Source organism: Filicampus tigris, chromosome 6, assembly GCF_054856515.1.
Source record: "Filicampus tigris isolate MCC_2025a chromosome 6, RoL_Ftig_1.0, whole genome shotgun sequence".
Lineage (NCBI taxonomy): Eukaryota > Metazoa > Chordata > Actinopteri > Syngnathiformes > Syngnathidae > Filicampus > Filicampus tigris.
This window is the reverse complement of record NC_141222.1, coordinates 12,836,249-12,849,386: the sequence shown is the minus strand read 5'-3', so window position 1 is coordinate 12,849,386 and position 13,138 is coordinate 12,836,249. Positions and strand designations below refer to the sequence as shown.

General features: G+C 41.5%; 1 protein-coding gene across 6 annotated transcripts in view; it reads left to right on the top strand.

The window, feature by feature from the left end:
• The window catches only part of pnpla6 (patatin-like phospholipase domain containing 6), a 31,912-nt gene that overhangs the window by 12,955 nt on the left and 5,819 nt on the right, over nt 1–13,138 (top strand). For 4 of the 6 annotated variants that reach the window (XM_086032955.1, XM_086032951.1, XM_086032953.1 and 1 more), the window contains 15 exons: nt 5–118; nt 195–270; nt 392–541; nt 633–696; nt 2,069–2,237; nt 2,332–2,514; nt 2,629–2,747; nt 2,828–2,984; nt 3,333–3,449; nt 3,540–3,609; nt 6,645–6,761; nt 9,726–9,835; nt 12,011–12,166; nt 12,291–12,443; nt 12,928–13,044. In XM_086032955.1, the coding sequence (XP_085889081.1) occupies nt 5–118; nt 195–270; nt 392–541; nt 633–696; nt 2,069–2,237; nt 2,332–2,514; nt 2,629–2,747; nt 2,828–2,984; nt 3,333–3,449; nt 3,540–3,609; nt 6,645–6,761; nt 9,726–9,835; nt 12,011–12,166; nt 12,291–12,443; nt 12,928–13,044 (1,872 nt within the window). The remainder of the gene's footprint in view (nt 1–4; nt 119–194; nt 271–391; nt 542–632; nt 697–2,068; nt 2,238–2,331; nt 2,515–2,628; nt 2,748–2,827; nt 2,985–3,332; nt 3,450–3,539; nt 3,610–6,644; nt 6,762–9,725; nt 9,836–12,010; nt 12,167–12,290; nt 12,444–12,927; nt 13,045–13,138) is intronic. The other 2 variants (XM_086032957.1, XM_086032956.1) reach the window with 2 other exon arrangements.

Genomic DNA, 13,138 nt, shown 5'->3' with positions numbered 1-13,138 from the left:
TTAGGTGGAGGCGTTGACCAGACAGCCACGAGCCACCACTGTGCATGCTGTAAGAGACACTGAACTGGTCAAGCTTCCTGAGGGAACACTCAACAACATCAAAAGAAGATATCCTCAGGTAAAAATAAGCATTCTTATAATTGTCTAGAGTCCGGTCTACTCAATTGGTTCTGACGCTCACTGTTTGTGTTCAGGTCGTGACGAGGTTGATCCACTTATTGGGCCAGAAAATTCTGGGGAACCTCCAGCAGGGTCGAGGTCCATTCTCAGGTAAATTGTTCCCGATCGGGATCATAGCGTGTGATCGGTGATTGGATGTAAATTTCACACTTTGGCAGTGAGTGACACTTGAGATTTCCCCCCTCACATTTCTTCCTTGGCTCACTTGCAGGCTCACCCCTGAGTCTTCCCAGTATGACCACCAATCCTGATGTAACCAACCCTGCCAGCAACCTCTCTACTGTGGCTGTGCTACCAGTATGTGATGAAGTGCCAATAAATGCATTCAACCTGGAGCTCAGCCATGCCCTCAGTGCCATTGGTAGGCCTCTGTGATTTTAGTTGGATCCAATTCTTAGTCAAAGATTATTTGGATTTTTCTGCTTTATGATGTTATTTTTATTACCATAAAGGGCCAACTTTGCTGTTGACCAGTGACATAATCAGAGAGCGACTTGGAGCATCTGTGTTGGACAGGTCAGCATCCTCTCATTCTTATCTCATCGTTGAAATAACCTTGAGTGCTATATTAATTCTCATATAATTACTATGTCCCAGTGATTCTTCCTGGCATTATAGCCGTTTCCTGTTTCCTTTATGTTGTTACAGTAGCTAGCAAAGGCTTTTTTTTTTTTTTGAAGAGCAATTTTGCTACTCACAGTCTCCATTTTAGGGGCAAATTAGTCATTTTAAGGAGCATTTTTATTTCCGGTTAATCCCAGGGACCTGAAGTAAGGGTTTTAAACAATAAAAATATTAATGGCAATATAATAGGGCGATTGAATTTAGGGCTGCAGCTATTAAATATTTCAGTATTCAAGTTCGGGTAAAGGATATGTTTACTGAATACTTCCGACTTTGTAACAAAAAAATGTAATTTATGTAATTTATGTAATCAACCGATCTTATTTGTTAAATCCGTACTGTGCATAGCAGCAGACTCTATTTTATTGTGTTGAAATATTTAAATGCGGCAGTTTCAAACAAATATAAATTTAAACTTAAGCTTAGCATTTCTTGTATCAAAAACATAAGGCATTAATACAAAAAGTCTTTAACAGCCTTTGTGCATCTTCACATGAGCAGCTAGCATTGTAACATGCAACATACTAATACAGTATGTTCATGGCTATGTGTTTATGAGCTTAAACCAGATAACTTGGAATAATGCAAATATTCAGTAGTAAAACATTGGAAGTGTAGAAGGCCCTCAAATGAAGACACAGAGCGGAAACGGTTGAAATTGTATATTTCACACCTTTTAGTTGGTGAGATACAATATTAAAAATCATTTGAGGATAAAGTGGTCAACTCACGGGCTTTACATGGGAACTTAAGACAAGTAGATTGACGATTTGTAGTCACCTGTTTGCATGCTCCATGGGTTCAATCAATTTACAGCAGTGTGACACGTGCAGAACGATGTAAACATCATGTTTTTTTTCATGATGGAGTTCATTCATGTTTTCATCACAGTAGTTGCGATTGTTTTAACACTTAATAAAAACAAGTTAAAGTAGCTTGAAAAAAAGGTCTCTCTTCTCAGCCAAGCTCTGATGGGTCACCACCATTTGCAAGTACGTAAACGAATACGACGACATCTCTATGCATTCTGAGACAGAGCATGCGCAGCCATACACTGCTCGCCTCTGAGTTAGAGAGAGAAAAAGGGAGAGAGAGAGAGAGTGATCTGTAACATTTGGCAGCCCTGCATTTTGTCACATAAACACTGGCCCAGTCGCAGTGGCGGCGTTTGAGGGGCAGTATACACAAATGATGTCGCAAACAGCAATGCGAAACCGCTTATTTCGAGACTTGGCCAGTGATATTCTCTATTCCCATCTATCAGCATCCATGAGTACCGCCTGTCTGGCTGGCTGGCCCAGCAGGAGGACATCAATCGAATTGTCTTGTACCAGACTGACAACAGCATGACCCCATGGACTCAGCGTTGCATTCGTCAGGCGGATTGCATCCTTATTGTTGGCCTGGGAGACCAGGAGCCTACCCTTGGAGAGGTTTGTGTTCCAGGAAGAGCAGTGTACAGTATTTGTCACTAGGCAGTGAATCTTTCCCGTGATAGGAATGCACTCTTCTAATATTTGCCCTCAGTTGGAGCAGATGCTGGAGAACACAGCAGTCCGTGCATTGAAACAGCTGATCCTTCTTCACAGAGAGGATAGTCCAGGTCCTTCCAGGACAGTCGAGTGGCTTAACATGCGTAGCTGGTGCTCAGGGCATCTTCACCTGAAGTGTCCTCGCAGGGTCTTTTCCAGACGCAGCCCTAGCAAACTGGTACAAAAGACCATCTAGAACTGTTACAGTACACATCACATAGCCTAGTATACTTTGCATTCCTGACGCTGGTCCTACTAAAATGTTGTTACACACGCTCTCTGTGTTTTGCAGAGGGAAGTTTACGAAAAGGTTTTTGAGAAAACAGCAGATAGGCACAGTGACTTCTCTCGGCTGGCCCGAGAGCTGACCGGAAACAGTATAGCCCTTGTGCTGGGAGGAGGCGGAGCAAGGTGAGCCAGAGAAATGTGATGTGCATCATGTACCCTGTACGTTTGCAACATCTTGATGTCAATATGGTTGTCCTCTGTAGAGGTTGTTCTCACGTGGGTGTAATTAAAGCTATGGAAGAAGCGGGGATTCCCATTGACATTGTTGGTGGAACATCTATCGGATCTTTCATTGGTGCACTGTATGCTGAAGAGAGGAGTGCCGTCAGAACCAAGCAGAGAGCCAGAGAGTGGTCAAAGGTGCGGTACTCGTATTTGTGTTATTCAGATATTGTAACCGGTTGGTTGGCATTGTCTTTTCTTGTATTTAATCTGTGTCCGGTAAAATTGCCTCTCACCGTTTTATTCTAATTATGTTTACGTTAGCTATTTTTAGCTTTATATACAGTACGTACTTCAGCTCTGAAAATGGGTTTTTGTTGTATGTCGATTTTTATTTTATTTTTTAAACAAACATAAAACAAAAGGGTGGAAGGACAGAAAAAAGATACTGCATATGGTGGCCTATGCTTATTCACAGCATGCACTGATTATAGTTGTGGAATATGACACACATTTTAAGTGCTGTGTCTTGTGGTATTTTAATAGGCCATGAACTCAGTTTTCAAAACAGTCCTGGACCTGACCTATCCCATCACCTCCATGTTCTCTGGCTCTGCATTCAACACCAGCATCTACAAAGTATTTCAGGACAAGCAAGCTGAGGTGATTTTGCAGTGAACAGCACTTAAATACATTAATATTAGAGAAGAAAAATAATGGACTTTATGCTTATGGCACTATGTGTGTTTTCAGGACTTGTGGCTGCCATATTTCAATGTCACCACAGATATTACAGCATCCGCCATGCGTGTTCACCAAGATGGTAAGTGACAGCTGTCCTACTGAGGACAACTGACCGTCCTTCCTTTGTATTTAGGATTCAAACTTGAGGCAATTTATGGAAAACAGATGATTTAGTTTCTTAAGAGACTATGTCAGCACCAGGATGCAGAGCTTCTCCTTCGTGTTAACAACACAGTGCAAAAATGCTGCTTTAGATAGTAATTTCAAAAGTCCGGCATTTAGAGTCTATAGCCAATAATGTGTCAGTCTCAAGTAGAGGAACTATCAACCATATGTTATACACAGTCATCTGCTGAAGTTACTGTACCACTTTTCCTTGATATGAAAATGCTTAGTGTGACTGGCGTGCTTTCAGTTTTATTCCTTATTGTGGCACACTCCAAACAAAAATGTAAATTGAATGATGGTAAGAGATACTGGTACACACAGATAATGCAAGAATTCCCATGATGCTGTATAGGGGGCCACAACCAAAGATTTGTTTAGCTCGGGATGCCCAAGTCCAGTCCTGGAGAGCCCATATCCAGCCTGCTTTATGCCTCCCTCCTCCAACACACCTGATTCAAATGATCAGATCATCAGCAAGCTTTTCGGAAGCCTTAGAATGATCCTGATCATTTGAATCAGGTGTGTTGGAGAAGGGAGACATATAAGCCAGGCTGGGTAGGGGCTCTTGAGGACCGGACTTGGGCACCACTGGTTAGACAAAAACAACATTTGGATGTGTTTCTATTAGGGATGTCACAATACGATGATATCACGATATGAACCTCACAATATGATAATTATCACAATATTGTGGAAAGGTTGGCGTTATATAAAAAGCTCACGATATTGTAAAAAAAAAAAAACAAAAAAAAACAACAACACAATATTGTTATTGTACTTAACAGCATTCACAAAGAAATAAGCTTGGCCAGTCATGCGCTACTATTGGCTCAGCAGTGCATACGCACTTAATTGATAATGCGCATACTCACATTGTGAATCTTAAACTGCACTAATAAACTAACCACCGGAGCGTGCTGGAACTGCACGAATGGAAAACAACTTGGGCTTTTAAACAGATTTGCTGCTATTATCCTGGCATGACGACGACAATATTGTGGCCATTTTAATATCGCGACATCACAATATTGCTCATATTGTGACATCTCTAGTTTCTATGCTTGTACATTTACATTTGCATCATCACTAGCAGTGGCTAAAGTACTGCCCTCTTCACCCCACAAATCCAGTATACTACAAGTATACCATATTTTTCGGACTATAAGCCGCTACTTTTTTTTCTAGGTTTTGAACCATGCGCCTTATATAAAGGTGCAGCTATTCTGTGGCTTTTTTTTCCACAGCTGGTCGCGCAAAACCGGAATTACAATACAATACAATTGCCATTAAGGGCAAGTGACTGTAGGTGGAGGAGTCCAACAGGCGAGGGTGCTATGCACTAGGTTACGTATTAGGTGGTATGCGGAAGTAGAGCAATAAAAGGTGGACGCTAACTGACAAACTGGAGTGGGAGTGAAATGAAGATAAGTACTGTTTTTTTCTCTTGGTTCTGTTTCGTTTTAATCAGCAAAGTTGCTGCCGTGTTAAAAGGCACTGTTTGGTAAGAATCTGTTCAGGTACATATACATGTACATTTACAGTTCAAAATCGTTCTGTAAATGCAGTAAATATCAACATTTTCAACACAGTTAGGTGCAGCTTATATAAAGGTACGGCTTATATACGTTTTTCTTTTCATGGTTTTTTTTTAAATAGGGTGGGTGCAGATTATATAAAGGTGCGGTTTATAGTCCAGAAAATACAAGATTTTCGCTGCGCTATTTTATATTTTTAATTCTATTCTTGAACAAGAATTAAAAGTATATTTGTAAAATTATTTTTACCCTGTACAGCATGCTGGATATGAGGGGTTTAAAGGCTAGAGAGCGTTGGGGCAGGATACTGTATGATACTAAAATCAATGTTTGCATCGTGGCATGTTTATTAACATCTGCAGCAAAGCCTTTCCCTCTCTGTCTCAGTGTTCCCGTTCACTTGACCAGTTTCTCTCATTTCTATTTCACTGTGGTTATTTTTTTAATTAATTAATTTCCTTCCCATTTTTATTTCATCAGCTAAATTATCAAAGTGGCTATCTTGTTATTGTTTTAAAAAGCTGTGTTTCGAAGTCAGTACAGAGAGACATCACAGAGCTGCTCATCCAATCATCGGAGCAGAACTAACCTATTTAGTCCCCTTAATGCCTTTTAGTTCTCCTTATTCCATGTCAGCATGTAGGATCCAGAACACTCCATCCCAATCTGTTCCCTCTAAAACGGCATCCCTCCATCTTTCCTTCACTCATTCAACTTCATGTAGTGCTTTTTGTAGTTACACTAGTTCAGTGTCTTTGCCTAACCTATAAGTGTTAACCTAATAGTGGCATTTCCTTCCCATTTTTATTTCATCAGCTAAATGACTTACTTCTAAGTAGTAGGTTTCTTTAAGGGGGTGGGATGGGTGACCGGTGTCAGTGTCATAATCCTCCATGTCATTTTTTTATTTCGTCCGCCGAGATTCTACAACAGGATGCGGATATGTTGAAGCTAAACGCGGATGCAGTTGCAGTTTCCTGTTCGTGTTACAGTTTGAAGATTGTAGTGGAAGGCCCAGTGCAGTGCTACTTAGTGAAGCGTTGGACTTCGTCTTTCTTTACTCTTCTTGCCGTCCTCCTTCCTATTTTCTTTCTCACACACTACTGCACTCAATTTCCTCTTTCATTGCTTATCTAACAATGCTAATATGATTCAATGTAAACACTTTTATTGCTCTTTTAATAATCACGGAACGTAGCAGTGTTATAGTGCGATCATTGAGAGTGAAAACAATTACTGTTTTATATCGCCTTAACTAAATACAGTTGATCAACACATTGCCATTCATTCGTGCCCATGGCAGCTTCCTCTGTTCTCCTTTCACACTATGTCTCTCCTTCTCTTTTCCACCTGCAACTTTGAATCCAACCCATATTTGATGTGTTCCTCCTCCATCTCAATCTCCTGACAGGTTGCGTCTGGCGGTATGTTAGAGCCAGCGCCTCCTACACCCCCTATTTACCTCCCCTCTGCGATCCCAAGGATGGCCATTTGCTTGTGGACGGTTGCTATGTAAACAATGTCCCAGGTCAGATCTTAAAACGCCTGCACACCAAAAACATCCTCCCTTACCATCAAAGTCGACAAACAGTGGCTCGGCTATCGTCTCCCTCTCCGTTCCTGTTCCTAACTAACCCCATCCTGACCAGCTAGACTTGGGGAGCCCATGGTTTGGAAGGAAAGACAATGTTTTTGGATGTCTCTTTTTGATTGTACCCACCTTACTATAATCCTGCAGTAAGTAATGGACATGTGGTCCTCTTCATTTGGCTCTTAAATTTACATTTGTCTTTGGATACATTTTCTCTTATTTGTATGGGCATCCATGGATCAGAGTGTTGCATGATCTTTTGCCTGCTTCTGGTTTCCTTTGTATGCTTTGAAGTTTCTTATTCATATATGAATTTGGACTGATAATGGCAATTCTTTCATGTACACACGTTATCTAGCCCGGTGGCTTTCATGCCTCCTTTGAGGGGGTGCTTGGGACTTCAGGGGAGTAACAGCATTTGTGAGGGATTAAAGAAAAGATCATTTTAAAGTTGCTGAGCTCACTTTGGCTATAGTATGTTGAAGGCAAAGTGCTTGGATAGATGGTGGATTTTTGGTTCTTGACAGAGACGTCATGGCCTTGGATGAGCAAGAAACCCAACCTCACACGGTTTTTGCTTGTGTGTTATTTTATCTGATGGGAGGCTCACTGTCCTGCACTTCGAAAAACTCTAATGTAGCCTTTGTATTTAAATTAAAGAAAGGGAAGTTCTGTAGTTGAAAGTGGGCATCACAGTGGCCTGCCTCATGATTAGCATGTCTGTCTTGCAGCTCTGAAGTTCGGGTTAGGAATTTTGACCTTCTCCAGTGAGTTTGCATGTTCTCCCGTGCTGCATTGGTTTCCTCCTGGTACTCTGGCTTCCTCCCACATTCCAAAAAGTCAAGTCAAATTTATTTATATAGACCTTAATCACAGAAAAGTCTCAAAGGGCTTCACATGTCCACGAGAACATGCTCGTAAGGTTCATCGAAGACTCTAAATTGTGTAAATCATTGTTTGTCGAACATATCCACCCTGCCTTTCGCACAAAGTCAGCTGGGATGGGCTCCATCTCACTCATGACCCCTAATGAGGATGAGTGCTTTAGAAAATTAGTGTATGGATGGTTAAAAGTCCATGTCCGTTATACAACGCCACATTTAATTTGATAATTTCTTTGATATTCAGGCATAGCCAACAACTAGTACAGTCTCATGTATTCAGGTTAAATGAAAGTTAACAGTTTTGTATTAACCGAGGACGGGAGAGCATAACCGCGTTCCTACCACTAAAAGCCGGTAGCGCTGTTGTGTGTTTCTCCCTTTAAAGCCGGGAGAGCGTATACATCATTTTCTTTTTCTTTTTTTTTTATCCAATTCTCGGTCTCTTAGCCAATGAAATGCATCAGAATATACATGTGACGGTGTCGTGATTTGTCGGAGGATATCTGGAATTTTGTCGAGTAATTGAGACAGTTGATTGCGGGAGCTCTGCTATAAGTCACGGCAGCGATATAGATGACACGCTCGCAGACTTTAAAGCCGTGAAACCATCCAAACGCCATGTATGGTTAAGATATATGCTCGTAGACAATGACGATTTCAACGTCGTTGTAAGAAAACACAGCATGGTAATTACCACTCGATTTTAGAAAAATTAAAAATAGTGCTTCACTTGCCCAAATCTTCAATTGAAACAGTCAAGATGAATAAACTCGGGCCTGTGTGAAAGCCACATGTCTACGCTCTCGAATTCTTTTGGGATTATGTTTATCTGCTACAGGGGCTGAGATATTAATTATTTTGTAGGTGGCGAAAATGTCAGGTTTTCAAGGGTGACTCCAAAGACGACCATAGGTTTTAGAGAAATATCTCACGAGGGGCTTCAGGCTTTAATGGGTTAACTGTATACCACTTTTGCACCCTCAAGAGGAAGAAGTATCGCCCTGCACACTGTTTACATCACAAAATTGTTTTGGCTTGAATAACTGCACCTGCCATTGGGCTGAAATGTGTCTGTCTTTTATCTCCATGAGGAGTTTTTTTTTTATTGTGTCACTGTTTCATTTCAATTCATCCCCCAGTTCATCTTCACCTGAAGGAACATTGTGATTGGCTCTTTCAGCAAACCTGTCTCCTCCTCTGGCTTTGCTTGAGTCCATGTGCATGTCACTTCTGGACACGTCGATTCAATGAATATATTTCCATAAATGTGCTCGACCTCTTGCTTTATCTTTTTACTTGTATTGTTCCTTCAAGTAATTGGGAACAAGTGTTCTGGATCCTGCTGTAGCCCATTTGTTACTTGTGCAACTTGAGAATGACCATTAAGTCAGATGAAGAGAACCCTGCAATGAGATCTTAAAATGTCTTTCCAATTCACAAATACTTCATGCACAGTTGCACCCTTGCGCATCTCTGCTGTGGTCCTTATCCTTCCAACCCATGCAGCTCTCTGTCTGCTCCTGCCCTCTGCTGGCGCTGAGCTGTACTGCAGAATTGGGCAGGCTGGTTGTTCCCTGGCACAATCTCCAAACTTGTCACAAAACAACTACGTCTTTGACTTTGACTTCTTTGCAGCAGCACATTTAGACCAACCATGTATTTCGGAGAGATTGCTGCTTGGATCATTTAAAAGTAAATGTGCTAATGTTGAGACACAGTTTGGAGATTTGTACAGTCTTGGTGCTCTGTGATGGCTGCCATTTGCCTTTTACCAGTCGCACAAGTCACAATGGGTCTGTGTGCTTGGTAATGAGGTTTGCTTTGGTGTACAGCAGAGTGTAAAGGCGGGCAGAACTACAATCCCAAACTTTGCGGCGGTCCCCTCACCCTCCGTGACTGATCTCTGCCTAGTGTTGGGATTGTGGTCTGCATCAACACTAACATGAATCACTTAGCAGAAATTGAGATGTTATTCCCCCCCCCTTCCTCCTCCCTACTTCCGTCCCCGGTGTGCCAGGCTCTCTGTGGCGCTATGTGCGGGCGAGCATGACCCTATCCGGGTACCTGCCGCCTCTCTGCGACCCCAAAGATGGGAACTTGCTTATGGATGGTGGCTACATCAACAACCTGCCAGGCAAGTAAAGGTGGTACCCTCTCTCAAATATCCACCACCCCCGTGGCCCAGAAGGACGGGTTAAAGTGGACAGAGGGAAGCTGGTTTGGTGGTTTACTGTGTATAATGTGCACAGGATGGGTAAGTATGACGTTTTTTTTAATGCTAAGCAGACCACCAAGATCAGAGTGTAAGGGTACGTTGAGTTCACATCTGCAAGGTAGTCTTGTCAAACAAGCCAACTTTGCAATGGGTCTAATTCAGTCCAATCATTGCTTGATGAAAGTACATGTCAAGTATATTTAAAATATTCTATTCAGAGTCATGAAATACATTTTAGAAAGACAACTTTGCAGTTTCCATCTGGGCTGAAACATCCATTACCGGATACAAAGTTGTCAATCTCCTTCTGCTAGTACTGTTCCTACCCAAGATACTCCACAAAATGGACTTTTGTCCATTTTGAATACATTACTATGCATGTCTCAAACATGTCATGGTTTGTGTCAACTGACAGACAACTGTTGTGGTTGGTGTGACTGTGAACACACCCTCTATTCAAAAGCGAATGAAAAGCAGCATTTGTCAGACCCATTTGAGGAGGATTTTACATTTGATTTTACAACCAGATTAAAAAAATTAATGTGTAGCAGTGCTAAGTATTACTTTGGACCTGATGTCTGCCTCACAACTAGTGCCAGATACTTTGAAAGTATGGGAGGTTTCAAGTTGGTATCGTTGATCTCTTTTTAAATTTAGACATGTAGATACAGAAATCCAGATAATGTAATTCTAAGCATGAAAACATTGATTTCCCATCTTTCTTTGACTGGCTGACACTAGTTCATTGACTTCAGGTGCTTGTGCCCTCAGTTGAAATTTGCAGTTTTCTTAGAACAGAGCAACACAGTTCAAAATGTTCCATGCTATTTTGCAATTTATTTGGAAAACTGTGACATTGGACATTGGTCTTTATAAATACCGGGTTCATGTATGGAAATGACTACTCAGCACAACTTGTTGTACTGTTGGTCTTGCTCTGTTCCAAAATTAGCCTTTGTCACAATTTCAACCAGAGGAAAGATGAGTAGAGTTCGTTGTTCTGCAAATCATTGTTTAAATATATACAGCGGGTATGGAAAGTATTCAGACCCCTTGAAATGTTTCACTTTCTTTGTCATTGCAGCCATTTGCTAAAATCAAAAACGTTCGTTTTATATGTCATTAATGTACACTTGGCACCCCATCTTGACAGAAAAAAGAAACAGAAATGTTTGAATGTTTATGGAAAAGGAAAAACTGAAATATCATATGGTCATAAGTATTCAGACCCATTGCAGCGACCTTCATATTAAACTCACATGCTGGCCATTTCTTCTGATCCTCCTTGAGATGGTTCTGCTCCTTTATTGGAGTCCAGCTGTGTCTAATTAAATTGATTGGACTTGATTAGGAAAGGTCTATATAAGATCTTATAGCTCACAGTGCATGTCAGAGAAAAAGTCGAAGGAACCGTCGGAACAGAAAAGGTCTGAATACTTTCCGTACCCACTGTACATAACAGCTCCTCCGTGTGTAAGATGTGTGTAGTTTCTGAAGTCCAATTTGTTATGAAGACGAAAATACTTTCTCGAGATTCTGTGTCATCCTGATATAACAGAGCAGCCACATTTCACAAAGCTCCACACTGCAAAGCTCTGTTTGGAATGGGACTCATGTCTCATCTTCCTCTGATAGTTGTCACGGAAGCTTGTGAATTGTGGCGCTCCGTGGGCCCAAAAATCGATCCAACAGACTTCCAGTCTTGTAAAATGAGCAACAATTTGTTGAGAAACTATAGGGCTGCCTGCCTCCTGAGAAGTTTGATCAATCAAGAGTATTTATGGCCCATCTTGACACTGGATCAGAGATTTGCACTTTGTCTTTAAATAGGCTAAACACCACCACAATGTTGAGGCCCAGTTTCTTTAACACTAGCCAGTTTGTGAGAAAGGCGATGATTTCCATCCTTCTGTGAATTACTTTTCCAAAATGTCCAAATCAGTTAGTCACCAATCGACCTTAAATTCCCTGCTGGAAATCCTTTTGGTGGTGTTGGTTTATTTACTTTGAAACTCTAGAATACGACTTGTATTGAAGGAATCTTTATCTTTTGTCTGCGGCTCGATTCTGGTGTTTGTGTTGTGGACATCACAGCGGATATTGCGAGGAACATGGGCGCCAAAACAGTCATCGCCATCGACGTGGGCAGCCAGGACGAGACAGACCTTTGTAACTATGGCGACTGTCTGTCTGGCTGGTGGTTGCTGTGGAAACGAATCAATCCTTGGGCTGAAAAAGTCAAGGTGCCTCCGAGTTGGCTGCAAGACCATGATGACCATAATGATTGTGTTACTGTGGTGATGAACTACTTTTGTGTCAGTTTTACAGTTATTGGATTGTAATTGTAATCTTTACAACCTCATCTAGGTGCCAGACATGGCGGAGATCCAGTCTCGGCTTGCCTATGTGTCTTGTGTGCGGCAATTAGAGGTGGTGAAGAAAAGTGCTTATTGCGAGTACATTAGACCGCCCATTGATCGCTTCAAGACCATGGACTTTGGCAAGTTTGACGAGATTTATGTGAGTTGCTCAACAACTTTCCTCTTTCGGTTTATGCATGGAGGCACATGTTCACTCATGCTGGACAAATGTTTTGATATTCTTGTACAAATATACGATGCCTTGTGAAAGTATTGGCCCCCTTTTTGACCTTTTGCCACATTTCAGGCTTCAAACATAAAGATTAAATTATTACATTAACATTAGCTCAGTAATGTTTGATGGAGAGTGTTTGTGAACAGCAGTTTCAGATCCTTCCCACAGATTCTCAATTGCATTCACGTCTGGACTTTGACTTCGATCGGTCAAGGGGGGGCTAATACTTTTGCAAAGCACTGTATGTCGCAGTGTGTTCAGGGTTTCAGTTATGGCTACTTTTATTGTCTCGGATTTATCTAAATAATCTCCGATCAAACAGCATTTTAAGATATTAGGCGTTTTAACTGAATCATTTCTCTTTCCTTTTGTTACAAACACCTCTTGTCGATTCATTGTGTTGTTCCAGGATGTGGGCTTCCAACACGGTAAGCTGGTGTTCACTGGCTGGGCCCGAGGTGACATCATTGAAAACATGCTAAGGGACCATCGATCAGCCGACTACAACGACAGCAAAAGAGTCGATGTGAGTGCCACAAGTACCATTCAGAGAAATTCTACTTGATTGTGTAAATGCTCAAGGAGTCAAGCAAGTGTCCAACCCTAAAACAAAGAATTTT